Source organism: Crocuta crocuta, unplaced genomic scaffold, assembly GCF_008692635.1.
Source record: "Crocuta crocuta isolate KB4526 unplaced genomic scaffold, BGI_CrCroc_1.0 scaffold7, whole genome shotgun sequence".
Classification (NCBI taxonomy): domain Eukaryota; kingdom Metazoa; phylum Chordata; class Mammalia; order Carnivora; family Hyaenidae; genus Crocuta; species Crocuta crocuta.
The window spans coordinates 7,998,223-8,024,710 of NW_027531904.1; the positions used below are offsets into that span (position 1 = coordinate 7,998,223).

The 26,488-nt window shown below is 45.6% G+C and overlaps 1 protein-coding gene across 5 annotated transcripts in view; it reads right to left on the bottom strand.

The window, feature by feature from the left end:
• Positions 1-26,488, bottom strand: part of CPEB1 (cytoplasmic polyadenylation element binding protein 1) — an 84,050-nt gene that overhangs the window by 7,689 nt on the left and 49,873 nt on the right. Inside the window, exons 1-6 of one of the 5 annotated variants that reach the window (XM_077774359.1) lie at positions 19,099-19,123; positions 17,629-17,817; positions 5,087-5,313; positions 3,100-3,352; positions 1,038-1,151; positions 671-775 (exon numbers count right to left, since the gene is read on the bottom strand). In XM_077774359.1, the coding sequence (XP_077630485.1) occupies positions 671-775; positions 1,038-1,151; positions 3,100-3,352; positions 5,087-5,313; positions 17,629-17,782 (853 nt within the window). In that variant the 5' untranslated portion in view covers positions 17,783-17,817; positions 19,099-19,123. Of the gene's footprint in view, positions 1-670; positions 776-1,037; positions 1,152-3,099; positions 3,353-5,086; positions 5,314-17,628; positions 17,818-18,024; positions 18,078-19,098; positions 19,124-26,488 lie in introns of those variants that run through there. The other 4 variants (XM_077774358.1, XM_077774360.1, XM_077774361.1 and 1 more) reach the window with 4 other exon arrangements.

Consider the following 26,488-nt stretch of genomic DNA (forward strand, 5'->3'; position numbering starts at 1 on the left):
TGGGACGCAGGGTCCCATCACAACACACAGCCCCTCTGTCTCAGAACACACAGCATGTTCTGGTCAGCAGAGCCAGGCTGTCCTGGGGCAGGGAGGAGGGCAGGTCTGTGGCCAGCGGCTGGGCCAAGGAGGTATTGCTTTAAAAGCCTAGTTAGACCAGTGGTTCAGTTCATCAGAACACTTTCAGTGAAGATGGGGCAGAGTGAAAATAGCACCTGCTCCTTTCTACAGGGAAGGGATCTCATTTCAGACCAGTGAGGAGTCAGATGCTTGGTCCTCATTCCTGCCAACTCCAAAGGGATCTCAGAATTAGGTCAGGCAACAATGTAACTGGGCAAGAAAGGCAGGCAAAGGAAAGCTTTTCAGATGCCTCATTTTAAGAGGAAAGTAGCTGCCGGGGTTCAGGTTTGGAGGGAAGTGCACGACGAAGTTTCACAGAGCAAGGCTCACAGATAGCTCCAACTGCAATATAAATTTGGACTGGTGGAACATTAGCTCAGAAGAAGCAGAGGGATGTGCTAGGTTGAAGAGAAGTGCTGTCAGCCCAAAGTTCTGTGCTCAGGAGTGCCCAAACCATGTTACCAGCATGCGGCTGGGATGTCCCAGCATCCCTCAGTGCAATTATGTACTAGGGAGGGGAAAAAAAAAGCTCCTACCATGTCTGTATTACCTTTAGGCATATTACCTTTGGGAGGACACCGGGGGTGCTTGCCATCCTTACCAGGCCACTCCACACTCAAAGAGCCAAACACACGGAAGGTGTTAATCAATCCAGCTGAAAAGAGATGGAAAAGAATGGCAGACACTGAGGCACCGCCCTCTCCAGGAAGGCGCAAGCACAGGATCACCAGCGTTCCTCTCCTAGACTTCTCTCCCTTGACAAACAACTCAGAAGTGACCTGGGGTCCCAGGTGACAGGTATAAGCACCAGACACAGAAGCAATAATGGAGCTACAGGTTCAGATCCAAGTTTAATGCTCTTGAGAGACCTGCTCCACCTTCAGTGCTCAAAGCAGGAGGTCTCAGAGGCAGCTCACCTTCCGTAATATCCCAAGGAACACCTCCTAGGAACACCTTGCAGGAGTAGATGGGGTTCTTGTAGTTCCGGGGAGGAAGCTGGCCACTCCAAGTACAGGTTGCTTCATTCACAGCTTTGGTAGACAACAGAAATGACAAACAGAGAAAAAAATGGGTCTGAGTCAACAAAATCACTGCTCCTTTCTGGAATGACCTCACCCGGGAAGAGCTACACAGGCCACAGTCCTAGCCTGGCTGCTGGAAGAACATTTACCACTATTCGGAAAGGCAAGGAACCTTACACCTCATCAAACCAGTCAGCCCAGCAGGACAACTCTAAACCACTACTTCGGTCTCCCCCAAAACATAGAGTAAGAGCAAAGCAGATGTGTAGGGTAAAAATGATCACGACCCAAGCTATTTTCAAACATGTAACTGATAAGCTAACCACAAAGCAGTTGTCATGGCTTTAGTCCTGTAAAAAGCATGGCTTACAATACTAATTGACTTAAATTTCTAATTACTTTAAAATAAACACAGCAATCTTCTATACAATGTTCTACAGACTTACTGGTCCAAACTGGCCTCCTCCCCAAATATTCAAATGAGGAACATTCAATTGTTTTCCTGTCTGCACTCTGAACTCCTCTGTCACAGAAGTCAGGACCAATGCCAATAAAAATGACCACTAGCAATCTAAAAAGACAAAAATGTCTCAAATGCTCCCTGAGTCAGAACCATGCCCCATCACTGCCAGAGCTGTCTCCATGGTACCTGGGCAGACACCGGGCCTTCCCTGATGCCAACACTGTAAGACAGTGGATTTTTCCCCAACCACTCTGCTTCCTGCTTATACCAAATCCAAGTCTGTCTAAACCCACTGTGAAGTTTCTCTGACAACAGCTCATTACAAAACCCTACTTGCTGTACAGAATGGAAACCATCTTCTGTGTGACCTGTTCTGATAACTTCTAGAGACCTCTTTGTTCCTTGTGACCAGTTCAGCCTTCCGTCTGTCTTTAATCCTGCCCCCTGCTCAGGCTGTGCCTTTCCAGATAAGAGCCTAACCTCGTGGGGACTGGCTAATCCTTCCCCGTTTTACTCCTTCAGCAATGGGGCAGACAGCCAGTGAAATGAACCACCATTTCCATTCAGGACAACGACATGGAAGCTCATTTCTTAAAAGGCACAATGTGTTGCTACACCAAGAACTTGGGTACCATCAGCAATATTTTGCAAATGAAAACATAAATCGATATAATGGCCTCATCCAAAAGCAAGGTAATGTCATTCCACAGGCAAACAATGGCATTAGTACAAACATGGGTTGCCAAAACCATTATGTGAACAGGGCAGCAGAACTATCAGGGGAGAGTGAGATCAGGCCCAGCTCTGTGACTGGAAAGACAGACAACAAATGGATAAAGAACTGAACATTTACTTAGTCATCAACTCCAGAACCTTAGAAGAGCAGTTGGTGAGCACCTCCCTGAAGCCTTAGTCAAGAATAACTTATTAAGACCCATTTACTTCCAACTATCGGTGTAAGATGAAGAACAGATTCAATACATGTTTAAGGTCACTTAAATGACAGAACCAAAGCGTTCCGGAGAGACCAAGAAGTCCCTTACCTTAGAGGCGGACATCCCTTTTACCCAACAGTGCATCCCTCAGGGAAAGAGAGATCTAGCAGGGGTTATGTCTGACAACTTTGAATTAGAAAGGGAGAGGTAAACAAAATTCTGGGAATCACTTCTAGGATTCCTCCTGAAGACACCCACCCATGGAAGAATTAAAATCAACACTAGTACTCGGCCAATCTCTACAAAAAAGCACAACCTGAAATGGGTCCAACTCTGTATGAGCGAGCACAGCCTCTTTCCTCTCTGCTCAGCTTCAAAGAAGTTCCTGAGTTTGATCCATTAGCACTCATTCCACAAAAAAGACCATTCTTTGCAGATCCAAAGACCTCAACACAAGATGAAGTCCTCTTCTGGACAGTTCAGTCTGTGAACTAAGGTCACTTACTCTCTGTGCCCAGAAAGAGGCCTCGGGCCCCTGCAGGGCAAAAGCCACACTCACCTGCAGCTTGCCGGTGCAGCCTGGCCTCTCTCTCTATGCTGAAGGGGTCTTTGGGAGCTTCGAGGAGGTCCCAGGATGGCCACACAGAAGCTCCTGGCCATCTCTTTGATGCACTGGTTGGGGAGGGGCTGACTGCAGCGAGAGCAGCTTGCTCTTGGTCCATCCGAGACCCAACCCCCACCTTTAAAGGGTCTCTGGGACCACCCCCTGTCAGAGACAGGAAGGGCAGAGGAGGGGAAATGCGAAGGCTTGACTAGGGGAGGAAAAAGGAAGATACAGGTTTTAAAAGGACAGTTTTGTTATGAAAGTAATAATCACACTATAGAAATTATAAAAAATACCATTTAGCTCTGCTATTTTCTTTCAGACTTTCTTCCTATGCGTTTTTAGAGTAGCTGTCCTTACACTTACACGAAATTCAAACAACTTTTCTCCCCAACTCAACATTTTTTTTTCATATTGCCAGGCAGTCTTCATAATTATTTTTAATTAACTTATGATATTCTATTTAGGGAACAAGGTACATTTCACTAACCTATTCCTCTACTGTTAAATATTCACACACATTCCAAGTTTTTAGAATTATAAATAAAAACTTGAAGGTATAGCTTCTTATTTTCTGGAGGGTTTTTTTTTGGTCTGATTCCTACATGGCAAATGCCAAAATGCTTTCTATGAGAGTTCTGTGTTCTATCAGAAATGTGGGAGAGTGTGGGTTTCACTTAAGCCTGTGTCAAGGCTTTATTACTAACTTAAGTGGGTAAAGATAATACGACGTTATCAAAAAAACCAAATTACTCAATATTTCCTGTAAGTTCAAATACGACCTGCTTCTATTTATCTCTTCTGTGAGCTGGTGTGCCCATATCCTTTCATCAATTAGCCTTTGGGGTAGGGTATCTGACAAAGTTCTTTAAATAAAATCCCAAACTATTAAGTCAATTATGAGGTAAATTTCCAAGACTGAGCTCCATCTAAATTAACATAAACAGAACTAGAAGCATCTAACCCCATTTTCTAATGGAGTTAAGTTACAGCCCAGATAATTGAAGGGACTCGCTTGTGGTTACCCTTCTGGAGACAGAACCTAAACATAAAACCAACAAGCAGTGGGAATGGCAATGCCAGCTCTCATATTCTAGGACAGGCCGATGGGTGACATGGTGGGTCCTAAAAGATCATGCCATGGATGGGAAACTAGCCGCATCCAATGTTGCCAATCCTGGAAAGAGAAGAGCAGAGGACAGGAAAATAAGCCTTCCTATTCAGTGAACAGTCAGCTGGGTGGTAGGGTTGGCAGCACAGAAAGTCAGGCTCAGAAGGTGCCTCATATTGCATTTTTAGGATGATTTCTCACTGCCATGCCCGTATATTTACTTCTACTGTCCCCTATTCCTCATTTATTCCAATCCATCTGCCAGCTCCACTTAGCACGGGTGCCACACATGTCACACATAGCTGTGGATAAGGAGCATGTAGTACATAAATTAACTTGAGGCAACATTTCACAGATTCATCATGGTTTCAGATTGAGAGGTGGCATGAGTCGGTGAAGAGAATATAGGAGCTATAGTCAGGCTGATCTGGATGGAAATCCCAGCTCTGATCATTACTATCGTAATTTTTAAAACCATCACTTAAACATTTTGAGGGAACACATGTAAAGGTACATAAATGATAGATATGGTTTTGAGGCTAAAGAAAACAACCACGCAGGTCAAGAAACAGAACAACGCCAGGACCCCCATATTAACTTCTAAAATTAACTATTTCTCCAAGCTCTTGAAGTATCTTGTGTAAAGAGAGTAGGCAGCTAGGGTCCTGACATGGATTGCTCTGAGGGCACACAAGGCATCCTCCACTCCATTGAGGGTAAGTTCCGTACGTGCCCACAGTGGCCTCCACTTCCTGACCGCATTCTGGCAGACACACTTCCCGCTTCACACTCACTTGCCCTTCCCACCCCACTCCCCGACAAGTTACGTACAATCAAATCTGAGAGATGATCCGATCCAGAACTGAAGCCACTGGTGTCTGAGTCAGAGGGGCTGCTAGAACGTGAGTCCAAGATGGGCCGGGTGTCTAGGCGGGATCCTCTAACTGAGGGTGCTGGAAACTTGTCCACCAAGTCAGATCCAAGAGGGTCTAGAGGCAGGAAGCTCAAGGGGGGTTTCCCCAGGACATTGCCCAGTGGGTTGTGGAGCATGCTCAGTACTAGGAGAAAAAGAAATAAGGAGGTCTCATGACCTCTTCGTTTTCTTCCCAGTCAATAGTCCTTCCCTTTCCCCCCACAGGTGCCCAACAAGATACCCAAAGGTACAACCACAGAAGCATGACAGAACCATCATTAGAACTTAATAAACCGACAAATCTCCAACAGCTACCAGAGCCAACCAGGGCCCAAAAGAGATAGTTACAGGACAGCTTTTGAACACCAAAGTTCTTGCTGTGACAGCAGCAGCAAAACTACTCTCTGCCACCCAGACTTAAGGGTCAGTGCCAGTATCTGGGGTATGTGCCAATGGGGACCCTGATCACAACTGCTATTAATATCTGAATACACACATCCACATTGCCTCAGGAGACACCTTCAGCACAATTAGGAAGTCCAAACCACACACTCCCTGCTTACTGCCTGCCAACACATTTATTCAAAGAATTACCACTTTTGTTTTTTTTTTTAAGTTTCTTTAGTTTTGAGAGACAGAGCATGAGCAGGGAAGGGGGAGAGAGGGAGAGAGAGGGAGAGAGAGAGGGAGGGAGGGAGGGAGGGAATGAATCCAAAGCAGGCTCCAGGCTCTGAGCTGTCAGCACAGAGCCTGATGTGAGGCTCAAACCCACAAACTGTGAGATCACAATCTGAGCTGAAGTCGGACACCCAACTGACTGAACCACCCAGGTGCCCCAAGAATTCCTACCTAACACTATATAGCTAAAGTATACAATTCCAGGACACGTCTCACAAGTCTGGTTCAAAATAAGCGTATCACCTTGTTGGAGAAGTTCCCTCATGCAATGTTCTTGCATATACAGACTCTCTCCTGTACACCCATGGACTTCAGACACTGAGGATAGAGCAGAGTGACAGTATGGTTAAGCCCACACTGTCTTAAAACAAACCTGGAATGGAACCCTAGGTAGGCACCACCTCTACATGGCTGTGTGCTCAGGGAAGCAGAGTCCCCATTTTCTCAAAGCATCTTGAGTGGAGCACCAACTATTTCATAATACGATCAGGAAGGTTCAATAATTAGACAACAGATGGAGAGTGCTCAGCAGAGCAGTGCCCAGCACACAATTAATAGTTCAATACCAAACATCAAAAAAAAAGAGTGAAGCAAAGGCCAAAAGAGGTAAGAGAGGTAAAGTGGACAGAAGCAAACATTTTTCCACCCACGGCCTTGAAGAATTAAGGAATCCAAAGGAAAGCACACCTTTTATCCATGAGGAGGAAGAATAAATGGGTTTTGCCATGGAGCATGGTGACACAGAGGCCAGGGGGAAAGCATTAATCTGATAGTGTTTTCATCTCAAGAAAGGGGAAAACATCCACCTCAAAATGGCTGAGAGGTGAAACCAAAATCATGTGTTGAAGTGCATAAGTGCTCAATCGACAGTGGCTGTGACCGGCTCCCCTCACTAGTCAGTAAGTGAAACACAGGTCATCAGGGAAGGTTTCCTCTCTGGTTCCGAGTCCGAGTCCAAGTCCGTCTGAATGCCTGCTTGGGGGGAGGGGGGGGGGGGGGGGTGGTGCTGAGTCCCAAGAGACAGGAATCGACTTCTCCAAACATGAAGTCAGAGTGAAAGCATGCTGTCAGGGAACTAGACCCATATGCCATTCACAACAGAGCACATGTGCCAGATGAGACCAGCCCGCCCTCCTTTAGCCAAATGGCCTCCCTTTCAGATAAAGATAAGGCAAATATATCTTTAAATGCAGAGGATACTATGGACGTGTGTGTTTATTTATTCTGATAAATATATCCTTGATTTTAAAGAAACTGTCAAACTGGTTTCCAAAGGGGGTTCACCATCTTACATTCCTACCTGCACTGATGAGGGTTTCAGTCCCTCTGCACCCTGGCCAATACCTGGTATGATCAGTCTTTCAATTTTAGCCAGTTTAATAGGCATGGGTTCTGGGGATGGGGAAGCTGTACCATATACAGCAAGGAGTCCATTAATTTATTACTTTGTCTTTTAGGGAAACATTCTTTTAACTAGGCCTTTGAAAGTAGTTTCCTAAGCACAAGCTTATAACTATATGTTGAAAGTCTCTCTCACTGTTTGAATTCTGACATCTACCAGAAGAAATAATCCTTGTCAAACTTCTCCAATACTCTTGACAAGCCCCTCCCTCATTGAAACACAAAATCAAAGCCTCTGAGTTCATGCCCTGAGAAGGCAGGAAGTATGAAGATTTATTCAAGGATCCTGGTGCTGCAAAATCTGGCATAAAACCTCTGAGAAAACTAACAGATCATACACATTGGCCTTACAAGTGCTACCAATGTCCTGGAGGGTCTCCTCTTTCTTCACATTTACAAGCTTAAGTTCAGGGGGCTGAATAACGACCTTTGAAAACCAAGTTAGACCACTGAGACTTCATCCTGAAGGCACCCGGAAGACACTGGAGAGCTGCTAGGGGGATGACAAAGGAGGCTGACTGGGGAAACTCAGCAACGCCACAGCTGCACCCAGGGCCCAACTCAGAGAGACAGCACTTAAGCTAGATAGGCCTTTCTCTCCAGCAGTGTCAGGAACCTGGAGAGACACTGGACCCATACAGGGCTGCGGAAGAAGAAACAAAAGCTGATGGAAATAGCAACAGAGGAGGTGGGTGATAGGCCATGTAGTACAGGTGAAGGACCAAAGTGGAAGCAAATGGAAGACCAGCAATTTCAATGTGCTGACAGCTACAAGAGGGATGACGAGGCGGACAGGATGAACAGTGAAGACTGAGCTTTGAGGATGGTAAGATGCAGGATGCACGACCACCAGTTGACTAATGTGCAATTAATGGAGTCTAAAATACTGGCTAGGTCTCCCATATGGCTATCAAACGTTCTCATGGTGATAACTGAGCCTGGGGTTAAAACAAATACTGACATCTTCAGAGAAGAAAAGGACTACGAAATCAGTAAGGAAGAACAGAAAGAATGACCCTGAGATTAATGGTAGATGCAGCTTGGAAGAATGTCCATCTTCCGCTTGACAAAGCAGCACCCCCAAGGAAAAGCCCTCCGCGAGTGCAGAGGTCAGAGGGAGCACTCACCAGTGAGCAACAAGACATAAGGCAGTGTGCTAATCCTGGAAAAAAGGCGTGGCACGTAAGGAGCTCCAGGAGTTGTCAAGGGAAACACAGTGTGAAGCAGCACACAGAAAAAAGCTCCAGAGGAGACGGCTGGCCCAGAGGGCCTGTGTCTCGGGGCATCCAGGACAACAAATATGGGCCACAGTAACTGTCCTCAGGCTTTTTTTTTTTAAAGCTGTCCCAAGGTTGTTTTAAAAAAAAAAAACTTCACTCGAGGTTTTTAAAAACAAACAAACAACAACAACAAAAGCCCACGTGTATCTGAAAGAGTCAAAAAGCAAACTAGGTGCCACTGGAGACCACTTTCATCATTCACGTCAATTTCTGTTCACTACTGTGGTGGTACCTCTGTTCTATCAGCCACAAATCCATCCATCTCAACTAACATGCAGGTGCTTTTTTTTTTTTTCTAAATGTTTTATTTCTAGGAGAGAGAGAAAGAGACAGCGTGAGCAGGGGAGGGTCAGAGAGAGAGGGAGTCACAGACTGAAACAGGCTCCAGGCTCTGAGCTGGCAGTCAGCACAGAGCCCGACGCGGGGCTCGAACCCACGAACCGCGAGATCATGACCTAAGCAAAAGTCGGACGCTTAACCAACTAAGCCACCCAGGCGCCCCTTCATGCAGGTTTTTTTTAACCATGCCCACAAAGGTATCTCGAGGCCTTGTCAAATTCCTGTGTCAAAGCCAGGAATTAGGTCTACAGCACTCCTCTAAATGTGATAATAAGCCTGTCTAAAAAGAAAATGGCATGACAACCCACTCTGGCCACTAATGAACTCCACTTCCTTAAGTGCACATGGCTCATAGTCAATCGTCTGTTCTACAATCTGGACTAGGTTCAATCAAGCTCCTACCACTTGCTAATAGCAACTTCCATTTACTGCATATATAGCATGTGCCAGATACCTGTTAGAAGCACTTCTACCTGAAGGTAAATAATCTTCACTAAATCCTAAGAAGCGAGTACTGTTACCCCATCTTAAAGAGAGGATCAAGCCTCAAAGGGCAAGCATTTGTATAAGTAACAGCTAGTGAACAACAGAGTGGGACTCAATTCTTTCTGATTCTGAGCTGTATCTCCTATAATGCACCATTCATTAGCTACCTTTAATACTCAGGACTCTACATCTTTTTGTCTTCATGTTCTTCACACCTCTACTTTTGTTCAAATTCCTTTTAAGACCATCAACTACTGACAAAGCTCTCTTGTCTACCAAAGGTCAGTGCCTCGGGATCTAAATCATCCAGGCCTTGAAACTTCTCTAGCACCTTGCCACTGTAGGAACTCATTAAAAATGCATCGTGGGCCCCACTCCAGACCTGCTGAATCAGAACCTGGGCTCTGAACAAGATCCCCAGGGGGTCTGTATGCACATTAAAGTGTGAGAAGCACTCATCTAGAAAAACCTAAGGCTTGCTACATCACATTTCTAATCAGTCCCCCTCGCCACACCTCAAAAACCTTTCATACATCATTATTTCTGCACGTTATTTGAACATAGCTCTTATAGCATAATGGCAACTAACATCTATAAAGGAAAAAAGCAAGGTGGCTATAGGACATTTCACAAAGAGCCTGGTCTCGGAAAACACTAGTTGGGTGCGGGGTGGCAAGTAGGGAGGAGTGAGGGAGAGTGACAGTAAGCAGGAACAAATACAGAATATAAAAGAGCAGTACAGACTGTGGTAACAGCTTCAGAAACAGTGATGACCGGAAAAAGCTGAACATTGTGAAAAATATTCGAAGACAACCCAAGTCCTCTGCAAGCTCATACTGAGCAAAAACCACGGGGGCTAGAGCCTACTGCTGCAGGCAGACACCACCTGCTAAGACAGAAGAAGACAAGGGTGCTATGAAGGACATGACTGAGTCACCCAATAAAACTGGACTATGAACAAAAGTTTAAGTATCAGATCAACTTTAAGTTGAATGGATTTGAGAACGGTTTTGTTACTTATGAACATATTTAAGTACAAGAACTTCTAACGAAAATGTGCAAATGACAGAGGTAAATGTCAACATTAGGAGAACCAGGGGATGCCTGGGTAGCTCATTTGGCCAGCTCCAGTCATGATCTCACATTGCAGCTCACGGGATTGAGCCCCGTCAGGCTCCGTGCGTGGGTACCACAGAGCTTGTCTGCCCATCCCCTGGTCATGCAGGCTCTCTCTCTCAAAATAAATAAATGAACTTAAAAAAACAAACAGTAAGAGAATCCAGATAAAGAAAATACACATATTTTTAGTATAACTTTGTGAAATTATTCCCCAAAAGGCTTTTTTTTTTTTTTTTAAATGACACGAAGGGAAACTTGTCTGTTCCCATTTGACTTTCTCTGCCTGTTTCAAGGTAACTGGATCTAACCCGAAAAGGAGAATCAAGCACAAGTAATAGGGCCTAGAATCCCCGGGGGGTGGGGAATGGTAATTAAGTACTTTGGAGTCTCTGCCTATAAGAAGAAATAATCTTCTTTTAAACAAGTTTTTTTAAAGCCTCAAAACCATTTGTATGGATATTTGCAGGCACACATGTGGACAAAGTTCTGCCTTCTCAACCAAGCATGCCAAGTCACTCCGACAGTAATTAGCTCAACATCTGGCAGAGAGCAGGTGATCACTATTTGCTGAGCAGTACTAAAAGGAAGAAAACATCACATCCCTTAGAGCCAGTATGCTCACTGAGGCTGCACCCTTTCAATCAAGGTTATTCAACATAAGGACACAATACTGACTTAGTGGCAACTTGGAACTGGAGGGAAAAAATCTTAGCTCATCCGGACCCAGCCCATCACCAAAACAGGTTGAGAGAAGTAGTTTTTTGTCACAAATTGTGACAATACTCCTTCCACTAGTTTCAAATACTTTCTTCGAAGAGAACTAAGTATACATAGGTACAGACTGAAGAGATCCTACTCTGCACCTGAGGAAGGGCAGCACAGAAGGGGGGTCTCGCTGCCCAATCCTCTCTGTACTCTGCTGGGATATTCAGTCATGTGTACATACTTCCACATTCAAGTTCCAAAAGCAGGAAAGAGTGCTTCACTGAACACCATCCCAACCAACCACCAGAAAAAAAAGGGAAAGGGCCAATGCCATCTAGCAGACCTAAAATCAGGATACCTCAGGATTCACAGACCTGGGTCACATCAGCACCTTCCATGCAGCAGTTTCCTGCAAATATTACATTGGGAGGACCCAAGAATATAGTAGGAGTTTGATTAGAAGATATGGGGAAGACAACAAAACCTAGTATCAACAGGCCTAGGATTTCCCAGGTGGTTTGATATTTCCTTCAACCTAAGGAAGAAGCGTTTCCAGAAACTGTCACCTGTGGTCAGATGCCCTAGAGTCACCTGACTGTCCCTCATGGCACCTGAGCAGGTAGTTCTTTGAAATATCTACAGATCAAAGGAAAAGCTTCTAGGGAAAGTGGGACCTCATTTCAAGCGATGTAACCTTACTCCCGGCTCAGCCCAGGACCCCATATTTCCCCTGGTGTGACCAGCACTGATTCCTGCCAGCTAGAAATCAGGAGGGAAGGAGCCAAAAAGCTAGCAATCCATGGTTTTCCTCTTTGTAACTTGAAGTAGTAAGTATATCTACCTGAAAGGCACACTCTTTAAGCTACACAATCTAAAATTCAGTGGAAGTGACAGGTCACTTATGCTGCAGGACAGTAACTTACCTTGAAGTCCACTCCCCATAACAGGGCATAGCTTCACCAAGGCCAGATGTCAAGTAGTAACCTAGATGGCTTGGGGGCTGGTGAGTGTGGGAGAGAAATCCATAATCACTTTTCAATGGGAGCCAAGGCCCTGGCCCTTTGCTCTACTCCTGAACTCCACAACTCAGGGACCACAGGAAGTCTGAAGTTTACCAAGTGCCTCCAGCCCTGGTGGCCAAACATATGGCGCTGTATCTTCCAAAAGTGACTAAGAAAAGCAGCGTGCCCTTCCTGGAGCAGAGGCACTCTTCAGCTCTCACATGCTGGCAGGAATCAAGATCAGCTACAGACAGCTCTCAGGGAAGTCACGGGGAGGAGAAGACCTGGCAGAGGGTTCCGGCTCATTAATGCTACCTCAGAGGGTACAAGAGACCAAATCAGCAGGAATATTTTTAGACCGATTGTTAACTTTCTCCACTTTCACCCTTCTATGCCAGCTCCTGTGGGTTTTACAGCTGAGTCACTGTTAAAATATTCTGAAGCCTTCCCCAAGAGTACAAAGTCACCCAGAGTCTGATGGTGGCAGCAGCAAGAGCTTGGAACGGTATGTGGGTACTGCCAAGACCCTGTCTGAGTCCGAGCTCAGCTTCGGGAGAGACTAGGCCCAAGACATCAGAGTCAGATGCCTGCTAACTCCTGGGAGTAATCATAGGAAAAAAGCCCAGACCGGGAGACATTATTTCTCGCCTGAGATTTAGGGCCACATACTTGGAACCCTTCCTCCTCTCTCCCAACCATTGGCTCTAGGCTGTTTGTTCAAAATCCATCTGAAGGCACACAGGTAGGAAGGGGGAGGAGCAGCACTGATGCCAGGTAGAACAACAGACTGCTCTTTGCCTCTAACCCTACCCTGCAGTCTACACCACATTCCAACTCAGGTGGCAGGCAATCTTCTGAGTGTGAGCTGCTCCAGTCAGATCTGGTGCAGATCCACGGACTCTGGTCAGTGATCTGATCTACAATGTAGCTCCAATGTGGCACCCAACATAGCCTTCCTCTTCTCTTTTGATGACTGGACAAGCTTCATTAACCGAAGAAACGACATACCTGAGTCCCATGTAAGGTCAGGACACATGCTCTCCCTGTACCCAATTTCTTTCTCACCTACAAGGCATCCTATTATCATACTGCTTCCCAGGCCCTCCCTCATCTTTGCACTAAAAGCTATTTCTCAGTAGACTCCCTCACTCCATGATAGAATTCTGATGCCAGTATATGACAAAATTTTCTAAGCCATCTTCATGCCTTAGAAGCTATGGAGGTTCAGAGATACTGATCTTTGAAGAATCTATCCATCCAGCTGATCAAAACAGGTGGGAGGCAGAAGAATGGGAGAGACCATGACTGAACCCTGCGGTTCAAAACAACCCAGGATTTAACAACACAGTGGCTCTACATTCATCACTCACTCAGTAGATACTTATCAAAAAGCCATGAGCCAGGCACTGTGCTATATGCTGGGGACAGAGTAGTGGAGAACTGGATAGCTGAGGGAGATCTGCAGGAACAGAGTAGTCGGACCCAGGAAGTCCGTGTTCTTACAGATGAGGAGCCCAACTTTGTTTCGGGTATCACCTCAGAAAGGCGGTTTTGGAAGTGCAGCAGCAGCAAGAGCAAAATGCCAAGGGTCCCCCCCTTCTGATTCCAGGCTGATCCAGCCTGCCCACCGATGGGGAGCCTGCAAGTAACATAGCACGGGAACATAGCATTCATAACCTGACTGGTTAGCAGTCAGGGCAGAAACCAGAGAAGGTGGACAGGTTAATCTCCTGAGGACTTCTAAAGGACAGTGGGAGAAAACGGGACATGGCCTCTGGCATCCTCAGACGGAGCATCTAGTCTACCCACTGGACTTTTGTACAAGACATTCATTAGGAGTCCCTGCTTCCAGGGACCCCCAAAAAAGCAGATTCTCAGTCACCCCCTTTCCTGCTGAGTAATGCTGCCTGCAATAGAGTCCTCAGGGGGATGTCAGGTAGACAGATCCACTGGGTGGCAAAGCTGATGAGCTGAGACTCGGCAGAGGGGAGTCAGAGCAGTCCACTGCATACCGTGCATGGATGGCCTTGAGGGGCCTCAGCAAGGGAACACACCACCTCTGGATGAACAGCTCCAGGGCTGTATGTGAAGATACCTTAACATAAGTGTTCTTGTCAAACATGAGACAAGAGTTCTGCTCACAGGAACACAGGTAATAGAAAGCACAAGAGTTTTGGAACCAAAGGGCACTGTGAGTTCTCGCAGTTGTGTGACTTCTGGTACTTCACAACCTGTGAGCTTATTTCCCATCTTTACAAGTAATGACTACCCATTTCACAGGACTGTGCAAGCATTAAAGTCACATGATGGACTTCACATAGGAAGCAGTCGACAACTGGTGGTTATTAGTCATTCCACCCCCCACCCCAAGATACTGAGAACAGCTCTCATGGCTCTGCTGTTCCATTACAGGACCTAAGACACTACAAGGACAAAGGTAGTGCTGGACACATGCCACTGGGGTCTCAGGGAAAAACCCATGTTTAACATTCATCTTTCCACAAAAGGCTTCCTTTCCAGAAAGAGGTGAGGCCTCAGGGTAGGCCCACTCTCTCTAGAGGGAGGGACCCCACAAAATGCCATTTCTGAACCAATGCTGGCCTTGCAGGCATTAATCTAAAAACCAGATCCCCCCCCACCCAGGGTCTTCAAGCAGGCCAATGGAGCCCATGTAGCAGAAGGATCCTAGCCCCTTGAGAAGGGCTCCATGTACCAGTCTCATGCTGAGAACCCAGTGAAATGTTGTCCCTGTGCAAAAAAAAAAAAAAAATTTTTCCTTAAGGGAGAAAATGGAAGCCCCCATTGTAGCAACTATCACATTACATTTGGTATACCTTCTCATCTGTTTACCCTTGACAGTTACAGGGATTTGTGAGGGCAACAATTTTATTCATCGATGGACCTCCAGAGCCTAATCTAGTACCTGGCACACAGCCAGGGCTCAATGCTTGCTGAATAAATTTAACCAAGATTTTCAGGTAAGAGCCTTGCCATCTTCCTCACTTGCCCCCAACACTGATGAACACATATGATGGCAGAAGGTGGTCAGTGGTGAAGCCACAGCTGCCTCGGGCAATGTGTCATCAAGCTGAGCCCAAGGAGCATGCCCGCACCTGTGCTCACAAAGCACAGCACAGAGAACTCCGAGACTGTCCAGAGCTACTGAAATACCTCCTCCCTCCCTGAAGAAACTGAGCTCGTTGGTCTTCAGATGGGAAAGCGGTGTAGGCACTGGAATGTGGGCCGCATGTTCCCGCATTGCTGGCAAGGGTGCCCGATCTGGCACTGCAGCTGGCTGGTGGGAGGGCTGCATCCTACTCCAGTAGGCAGTACCCTCATGTGGGCTTTCCGAGAACGCCCAGAGCTCAGGGAAAAGAAGAGAGAGAGATAGACGACCATGACCATAGCTCCAAAATTCAAGGACATCATGGGTGTGAGGGATGGGTGTGTCCTTAACCCTCAGAAAGGAAGACACCGGGGGTGCCTGGGTGGCTTAGTCGGTTAAGCGTCCGACTTTCACTTAGGTCATGATCTCGCGGTTCGTGGGTTCGAGCCCCGNGACAGGGCCACACTAACCCTGCCCATAGCCAGATGACAGCACTGGGGCAGCCCTCTGGTCCCTATGAAAACTAGGGCCACAGACTGCAGTCCCTCCCTGATCCACAAAATCATGTGATATTTATCACTGATGTGCTTGAGATGGAAGATGAAGAAATAAATCCATCCCCACTCTGGAGACAAATAGCTACAAGCATTGGGTTTTCAGGTGGCAGGGAGGTTGGAGGAATTATGACTAGTCCAAGCTATTTTTTCTTTTACAGCCTAATTTCACAATAATATTCAGGCTACGCTCTCCAAGCCCAAACCTGGGCCCGCATGCAACCCTGTGTGCAGTAGTACTTATCAGAAGGACCCCTGTAGCTAACAGAGACCAGAGCCAAAGAAGGGCCACACCCCAATCTGACACCAGTGAGAAATAGTGCCTTAGTCAAACACTGGTCACCACAGACTGGTACCCACCTCCTGCATAAGCTCTTCTGCCCTCTGCTCAGATACAGTGGGAATGAGGACAAGGTCAGCTTCACAGGCCTTCTGGGTCAACTTCAGAGTACCACACGTAAGAAGCAACCATGGCCTTCCAGGCAAGATCTCCAGGCACAGGATGCCACACTTCCTTGACCCAGGGTAGTTACCAATCTTTCTGGAGAAACCTGAGTCCACTGAAGGCTGGTACTTCAAGAAATCCTACCTTAACCCAGAGGTAGTTACTTAAGGCAAAGCTCTTTCCCATCCTCAAAAAAAAAAAAAAAAAAAAAAAACCAACCCCCTACCCCCAATCCAATGGAATAATGCCAACAGACATAACAGTCCGGGGCTCTGCAAAGCATTCTAAAAAAAGACCTGCGCCAAACAGGGTGGAGGCCAGAGAAATCAACAAGACAGTACCTGGCTGCCATGACTGCCAGTTTCTAGAGCTGAGAAGGCGAGGGAAGGATGGCAGGCTCAGTGAAGCCCACGGTCAGCACCAACAGCAAATGGCTGCGCGCCCCCCCCCCCACCTTTCCATCTTCCCAAAGTATCTGCTGTTATTCTTTTTATTAAGGTATAATTTACATAAAGCAAAATACGTGGGTTTTAAGTTACCCATAGTATTTCTCAAGTTCGCATTTCTTCCTGAACACTCTAAGACTTGGGTCTGGCCAACCCTCCCCCGTGTACCACAAGAGGGAAAGAAACGGACACTGGGAAGGTCTCAGCAGAAGCAGCTCATGGGGTTGCCAAGAAGCCCCTTCAGTCTGTCCTCATCAAATTCTCCCAAGGCAACAAGGGGTCCTAAAGGGGAGTGGCTCTTCCTCCGTCCATTTGGTTACCCTTCACACAAAGAAAAACAAAGCCTCCGCAGCTGAGAGTTACTCCACCCCACTGACCCTGCCTACCCCTTTCCAGGGTCAATGCTCTTACCCGTATGTTAAAGCCAATTCCAATATTCCCCTACCACCCAGCACGCTGGAGGTTAAAATTACTCCCTTGCCATGATTTAGGGACTACCCATCCTCATATACAGGTCTCTAGTTGTAATACTAAGAAACAGAATCTGGACATCCAGGATCAGCCCCTGAAGTCCCCTCCCCCACCGAAAAGTGTTTTGCTTCATCATCTCCAAGACAGGCCTGGGCACTCGGGGGTTAGCTGAATCTTTTCTGCATAAGACTGTCACCTTGGGGACCCTTCTCAGGGCCACCCCAGGTGCACACTAACACTCCAGGGAATTTATCAGGGTAAGTGGAAAAGCCATGCCTGCCTTTACGAGCAACCATCTGTCCTGCCACGCTCACAGCCAGCATTTCCATCTCTTGCAAAACAGCTCCATGTTGTATNGTTGCTGTGAATGTCTCCGCTCACCACCCCATGCGTCCCCCACCCCCAGCCAACTCATTTTCTGGCACTCACCCGAGTGTGTGCTGCTCTGGGCTGAGGAATCGGAGTCTTGGGTGCTCCAGGGTCGGTCCCAGCCTGTGAGACTGAGGGACTGCAGGCCAAGGCACAAGTCATTTGCATCTGGGAGGCCCCGGGAAGAATCTTGCGCAGAGGTGGGGAAAAGCATTCTGCTTGTAACTGTTTCTTCAGAGTCCTGGAAGTCTGCTTTGGACAGGAGGACAGCAGAAACCCCAGAGTTAAGGGCTGTTTTCCCCAGTATTATCAACAATAAATATTAATAATAATAGTTTCCCCGAGCTCAAGGAGCAGACATCCGAGCTGGCTGGATGCTGCGGCCGCTGCCTCTGCACTTTTGGGGGCGTTAGAGCAAGAGCAGTTGCCATACAGCCCCCCTCCCCACATACACACCCCTATCCCGTCTGCATTACAGGCTGGGCCAGCATGTGATCAGGCTGCTGATGCTTCCCGCTGCCAGTGACATCAGCCGGCTGAGCCGTGCAATAGAGAGCGGCATCATCCCTCACAGAATGGGGGAGGAGCAGGAGGGGACGACAGGGAGGAGACTTGCCTCCCTGGGAAAAGATAGCACAACAGCTACTTGGAACAGTCCGGGTGCAGTGCCGGTAAGTCAGGGTTCCGAGGCAGCGCCCTCCAGTCTCCAGCAATGGTGGCCAGGCGGCCCTGAGGCACGACTGAAGTCCTCTCCGCTGACAGCAAAGCCAAAGCAGCGACTGCCTGCTTGTGTAGCTCTGCCCTCCTGCCCCTCCCTTCCCCTCCCTCTGCTCTCCACCCCCAAACCCAAAAACACTCTAGTCCTGGACTCTCTCCAGCTGCTTGCTCAAGCCCTGGTTTTGCAGCCCAATGCAAAGCTCCACAATCCTGCTAGCAAAAAATCTATGTGCTCCAAGTGGCCCCTGAGCAGCACCCTGACACAGCAGTGCTTACCACTGAGGGATGGGATAACCTTCAGAAAACACTGCATACTGGGACCCTGGGGAGCAACAACTGGTGCTCCAGACCTGTCTGGAGCAGCGTATCACAGAGAAAAGGGGTCAGCTTCAGCAGAGGGAAGGGAGTCGCTGGGCTGCCCTGGTATGTCCTACAACCCACAGGCCAGAGTAAGCTCTGCCCTGACCAGGACAATCCCTGTCCCTGGGTCCTCTCGCCCCAACAGGATGGGCATGAGTCATGAGCCGCTCTGTCAGGTCCAGCCTCCCTTCCCTCCGGCGGCCGGTCACAGGGACAGACTGAGTCAACACTGCTAAAACAGTTCGGACAGATAGAAGAGAAACCGTCCCAGTGGTATTCTGCCCCGTCAGAAAGCCAGTGCTCAGGAGCTCCCACCAGCCGGCCCTGTTAACACCCTGCCTCTGGCTTCCAGGAGCACTCAGAGCTATGCTGCCAGCTGGGAGGCTCACTGATGCCAGGGCCCTCACTCAGGGGTGCTGCCCAGGACCAAGGCCCCACTTCTTGACCACTCACAGCTCCAGCAACAAAGTCCAGCTCTGCCCAGATATTCTGGAACCTCCACTATTTCCTCTTTGGTGACGTGCTCTCCTGTATCAGTCCTCTGCCATCATGACCTATAGTCACAAGGCCTCCTCCTCAGAAAAGAGGGTAGAGCAAAGGTCCCAGCCTCAGCAGGCAGGCTGCTCACACCTGGACCACGCTCGTGGTAGCACTTCACCTCGCCTGTTCTATCATGTTATATGAGGGATGTGATCAGATACAAGAGGCAGGCCCACCTGGGACCACCCGTGACAGGGTCCCAGGGGGGCAGAGGCAAGGAAGATGCTGTTCACCACAGGAGAAGCCAGCCAGAGCCACCTGCAGTACATAACCCTATGTCCTTGGGCATTCAGGCAGAGCCAAGAGGGGGAAAATGACTAGTCTGTGGAAGGGACTCCTCCCCTTGCAGGTGGTTTTTTCTTTTTCTAATTTTTTTCCCTTCCTTTCCTTTTCTTTAGAGCTTTGCTGCTGTGTCATCCATCCATGTTACTCCTGTCTGGCTGTAGATACTCTGCTTGCTCCCTGTTTGTTAAAGCCTTGTTCACCACTGCACCATGCTGGTGGTGTCCCCACCCCAGAACACTCCCTCCTCCTGCTTCCCTAGGTCCACCCTTCACGCAAGGACAAACTTTAAAAGCAATCTATGTGTATTAGTGACAAAAAACAATGCTGTCTTTAAAAACATCCATATATCAATACCATTTCCCCCTAAATCAGCTATCTATACAGTCCCTTCCACCCCACAGTGAGGCCACCTATGCCTAGACACAACCATGCCCCTCCCCATCTCTAAAATGAGAGTATCTGTGTGCATGACTACCCCATGCCTCTGGCAGGGAGAATCCAATCATCAACTGCACTCTTGCTGCCCAGTCTAGTGAGGCAGACCAGCACCATCAGCATCACCCGAAGTTTGTTATAAATACACAGTGTCACCCCCTGAGACCAATAGGAGTGACCTACATTTTAACAAGATTCCCAGTTGATATGTATGTATGCACATACAAGTTTGAGCAATAGTATCTATACAACTTCCACAACCTTCCCACCCCCAAGCTGACAGACTCAGACTTCAGTAGCAGGGCTGTTTAAGGACACTGACGGCTACATATATCCAGAAGCTCTGGGATCTGAACACAACTCTACTTTCACTCCCAGCATCCCCACTACAGGCATCACCTCTATACTTATCCAGACATCCTCCATTCCACTGTCTCTTCCAGAAAAAGGCTTTCACGACCACTGCAGGGTTCCTTCACTAGATCCTAAAATCAATGGAGGCCATACCCATTAAATGCTTAGTGTAGCAGGCTGGGAAAAATTAAGTAGCTTTGTAAGTCCAATAGGATCTTACTTTGCTCACCAGGTCTGCCACTGTGTGATCTCAGTCAAGTTACTTAGCTTCTGAGCATCTTTATAAGGTGGAAACAACAGATCCTGATTATTTCAGGATTACATAAAACATCTGGTACACTGTCTGACACAAAGTATTTTATCAGTATTTTCTGTAGGGTGACCATATAATTTATCATCCAAACCAAGACCTTTTTGAGCGAAAGGAGGCAAATTTTAATAATCATACCAGGACAAAACTTCCAGTTCTAAAATAAGTCTCAGAGATGAAAAGTACAACACAGGGTAAAGAGTTAATAATACTGTAGTAACGTTGTATGGCGGCCAACAATGACTATACTTATTGTAGCTAGTGCTGGGTCAAATATAGAATTGTCGAATCACTATGCTGTAAACCTGAAACCAACACTACACTTCAATTTTAAAAAAATCATACCAGGACACCAATCTCAGAGACGGTAGAGCTGTAGGCATGATCCCTTTATCTGCAGCCTTTGTGTTCAGACACATTTTACTCAAGAAACAGGCTTTTTAAAAAGTAATCCCTACATGGGGCACAAACTCATGATCTTGAGAACAAGAGTCACGTACTTTACCAATTGTGCCAGCAGATGCCTCTCCAGAAACATGTTACCCAAAAAGCCTCCTTTCCAATAACTACCTGATCCCTTCTCTCCAAACTTATCCCCTGCTGCCCATCTCTTCTCTGTGTATTGAAAGAAACTTTGAGAAGTAAACTGTCAACATAGCCTAACATGCAGTGAGGTAAGAGGTCTAAAAAGGAAAGGCTATGAAGTGTCCATCAACGGACGAATGGATCAAGAAGATGTGGTTTATCTATACCATGGAATACTACATGGCAATGAGAAAAAATGAAATCTGGCCATGTGTAGCAACATGGATGGACCTTGAGGGTGTTGTGCTGAGTGAAATAAGTCAGGCAGAGAGGGACAAATACCATATGTTTGCACGTATAGGAGGATTAGGAGGAACTTAACAGAGGACCAAGGGGGGAGAAGAAGGGGGGAAATGGTGGGGGAAAGGGAGAGAGGCAAACCATGAGAGACTCTTGAATGCTGACAAAAACTGAGAACTGATGGATGGAGGGGGGAGGAGGGATGGGCATGGAGGAGGGCACTTGTGGGGATGAGCACTGGGTGTTATGTGGAAACTAATTTGACAATAAACTATTTGTAAAAAAAAAAAAAAGGAAAGGCTAATTTTACTGAGCAAAAGCTTTCTTTGCTTCTCAAGCTCACAGCAGATGCTGGACAGAAAACATGCCCCTTTTACTGGAGGATATTCTTTATAATCTTTTGCCAAGCACCATCTAGGCACTGTGAAGTACTCAAACCTGGTAACCAGCACATGATGAGGTGCTAATTCTTATTCTAAGGCAATCTATTGAACAAGGTCTCTCAGTTTAAATGCTTTTTCCTACAAGTTTCTTTTATTCGTACCCATAACAAAGCTTCTGACTTAAGTTTCTTAATTTGGTTCAAAATCTTAAAATCATTTCCCTTTGAAACAATCAGTTATCTTCTTTACGGTTAATTCCCCGAATTTTTTAGCTGGCAAACAATTTAGGGAAATAAGTAAATTGACCCAACATTCAAATTTGGCCACAAGCTAAAATAGACCATCACTGGCAAACTCAAAATGCAAAGGTGAACCAGGGACCCTGGCTCCAGGGCTCAGAGTGGCCTCATCTCTTATCTTTTCCATCTTTCTAAGAGCCTGTCGGTCCTCTGATGACTCTTCTGCCAGCAAAACTTAGCACAGCATTGCTCAGGGTCCTCTGCTGCCATTATTCTTGAGGTCTGGCAAGGAGGGGAAGACAAGAACTGTGCCATGAGGCCCTCACTTTGAAGCCATTAAATTAGCAGGCACCATTGTACAAAGGCAGATGGTGACTGCCAGAAGTTGGTTGAGGCCCTCGGGACACCTGAGTTGGCTTCACAGAACAGATGTATCACAAGCTGATCCTAGGAAAAAGATCTAGTTCTGTAAGGAGGTAAGGTCAGCAAGGTGTGTTTGTACCAGCCGAGCCAAGGCACGCAAGTGAGGAATGTCTGCGGACTCTTCAACAGGAAATAACATGCTGAAGGGTTCAAGATCAAAGCTCAGGAGGCCCATCAGGGAGGCCAGGGACGAGAAGCAAGATGAGGAGGAACAGAAGCTGGAGGGAAATGTGTTAAATAGCACAAGCAGACTACAAAATTGCACCTGTACCATGGTTAGAACAATGTGAAAATTCTGTCTACTGATGGAAATTTCAGTAAAGGAACGTAGAAAAATATGAACAGCTAATGTATAAGGTTAGCAGACTGCTAATGGTTTTTCCTTAGTTAGTGCACAATTATAACAATGCAGAATAAAATCTATCCTCTTTTCCCTCTTTCAACCAAAGCAGCACACGACTGTAGTTTCTTTAGCAACCACACTTGAGCTCTTTTTTACAAAATGTCAACTTTATCCCCAAATTCTAGTCCCAGGGAATAGCAGAGATAGGACCTGAATTAAGTGTTCCCAGTAGATTCTTTCAAATGACTAACTTTATAGTCAGCCAAATCTACTTAAATCAATGATTTATGGTTCTTATGGTTTTAACAAACCTATAAAGAAGCATTTCTAAGAATGTATTTCTAAAAAGACTGTCTAGAAGACAATTCTCTCAAACAAAATCAAAAAAATCAAAATGGTGATTTTGGAAATCCATCTTGGCAACTTAAAGAGAAAGAACAAACGTGCAAGAAGTTAGACATCTGTCATGATCATTTCAACTGCTCTGTTTGTACTTTGGCCCTTAACTACTCCTATGCCAGGGAGACTGCAAGCTTCTCCAGAGCAGTACCCCTCAAACCTTAAGGGGCATACGATTGACTTGGGAAATCTTTTTAAAACACTGATTCAGATTCAGTGGGTCTGGGTCAAGTCCAGAATATGCATTTTAATAAAGTCCTATATGATATCAACATTCCTGGTATGCTGGTCACACTCTGAGCAGTACAAGTTTAAAAGGGTTTTTCTTCTCCAGATGGTCTCTTACAGGTAATTCTTAAGCACCCCATTCTTACTCAACACCACTTTCCTTCACGGTGTTCATTCTACTAAACAAGTACTTTCACTGGCTTCCTAATGCTCCTCAGATCAAAGCCAATCTTCAGGCCCTGGCTTACTTATTAACTTTCTCTTACACTATTCACCAAACATTAAAGGCTAAGCTTGATTTAATCACAATTCCTCAGTTCACACTCTAGAAAATACTTTATTGTTAATCTGAGTGCTAATAAATGAAAATAGTTCAGATGAGAAAGCATTCATGATGGCTAGGATACTCTGGGAAAGCTTACATATGATTTTAGCTATGCATTAAATCACATTACAGATTAAGGTATGAGAGACAACTGATTTACTTTCTACGATCCACCATGAAAATTGGATCATTGGCTTATTTTAGTCTTGACTGCTTTTAATAATCTTCAAATAAATCCCATAAATTACTTCCATAATAACCAAAAGTGATTTCTACAATATTCCCTAAAGTAAATATGAACAATGTTTAGATTCTAAAGTGTCATATACCATGTTCACATAGTAGAAAATTCAATATTGTTAAAAAGTTAATTCCCACCAAAGTGATCACGTGGTCAGTGCAACCCCAATGACATATCTGGCCTTTGAGCAATTCAGTAGGGAAAGACTTCTTAACAAATGGTGCCGGACCACCAGATATCCACATGGGGGGAAAATGAATCTTAACCTCTTACCTGACGCCATATACAAACATTAATTCAATATGGATCAAAGATATCTAAAAAAAGGTAAAACCATAAGGCTACTCTAATAAAACATCAGCTGTTCTTGGGACTTGGGGTTGGGGAGTGCACAGATGCAGAAGTTTCCTAAAGACGACACAGAAAGTAATGGTCATTAGAAAAAACTTTTGATAAATTGGTCTTACCAGAATTAAAAACGTCTCATCAAGACACCATTAAGAAAATAATGACAAGCTATGAAAAGGGAGAAAATATCCGCAACCATATCTGATAAATAGCTTGTATGGACAGTATAAAAGAAATCTTAGGGTGCCTGGATGGCTGTCGGTTGAGCATCCGACTTCAGCTCAGGTCATGATCTCACAGTTCGTGGGATGGAGCCCTGCATCAGGTTCTGTGCTGGCATATCAGAGCCTGGAACCTGTTTCAGATTCTGTGTCTCCCTCTCTCTCTGTCCCTCCCCAGCTCATGCTGTCTCAAAAATAAATAAAAACTATTAAAAAAGGAAATCTTAACTCAAAAGGAGAAGAAAAAATTTTTTTTCAAAAAGGTGTAAAACACTTAAGAGGCTTTTCAAAAAGATACATAACCAACTGGTCAGTAAGCGCTTGAAAAAGTGCTCAACGTCCTTAGTCAAAGAAATGCAAACTGGACCACAAGAAACCACTATGCACCCAACCAATGGCTAAATTTAGATAGACTTTCATATTTTGCCAACATTTAGCGTTGCCAATGAGATCTTTCATGCATCATACATGCGGTACAATACAATCACTTTTGAAAAAAGTCTGCGAGTTTCTTACACAACAGACTATTTTAGGACACAGCAATTCCACTCCTAGGTATTCAACCAAGATGGATGAAAATATGCTTTTACAAAAGGGTCTGTGCATGAATGGTGACAGTCTTACTCATCACCAAACCTGGAGACAGCCCAAGTGACTACCAACAGAATAAAGGGTGACATATGTATAACTGGAATATGATTCAGCAGTCAAAAGGAATAAACTACTGATACATGCAACATAGATGAATCTTAAAATAGTTATACTGAAAGAAGGCTTACATAAATGGAATCACATACATGTACTTACTTGAAGTTCTAGAACATGCAAAACTCATATATGGTGAAAGGCAGCAGGGAGTGGAAGGAGCTGACTAGGAAGAGGCAGGAAGGACCTTTCTGAGGGGAGGGTAATACACTACATTTGATGGGAGTCGGGGTTGGGTGTGTACATTTGTCAGGATGAATCTCATGATCCATAGAGGATTTGTGCATTTGCATATAAATTTTACCTCAAATATTATCAGCAAATACTGAACATTAGTTAATGATATACACACTGAAGTATTTTTTTAATGTTTATTTTTGAGGGCAAGGGGCGGGGGAGGGGGAGGGGCAGAGAGAGGGGGACAGAGGATCCGAAGCCTGCTCCACACTGTCAGCACAGAGCCCAATGTGGAGCTCAAACTCACAAACTGTGAGATCATGACCTGAGCCAAAGTCAGACACAACCAGCTGAGCCACCCAGATGCCCCTGCTTACTGAAGTATTTAAAGGTGAATTATATCCACATCTGCAACTCACTTTGAAATGAATTGTGCAAGTAAGGTGAACAGATAAATGGTTAAGAGGGTAGATAAACATATACGTGGTAAACTGACAAAACATTTATCACAGAATCTAGGTGGTGGGCTATATGGGTGTTAACTTCATAATTCATTCAGCTTTTATGTTGGAAAATGTTCATAAAAATGTTGGATGAAAGTTAAGTCAGCCTTTCTGACAAAAGACCAAGTCTGATTGAACTGACTGGTTTGATAGTAAGAACAGACTTCTTAGATTTTATGGTTGACACTTTCCGTAAGTACAGCAAGTTAAAATCCACAGACCTAAGGTTCTGACAATACATACTTTAAGTGAGAAGATAAAACACATCTTAAGATACTCTGCTGGCAAAGGTGTATTTTTAAATTAACAGTACTTTTTTCTCAATCCTTTAGGTAAACTGAGGTAAACAAGGTCTCTAAGTCAAAGAAAGATGGACATAGTTGTTATCTAAAATCTTCATAAAGCTCTCTTGGTACACTTTCAAAAAACTGAGAAATTCAGTTAACTGAAGACTTAGGTAACAAATCTTTTTGCAAATTAGATGGTTTCCAGTTTCTTGTTTGTCACAAATATGAAGGAGTGAATGGAACTGACAGCAAGTACAAGACTAAAAATAATG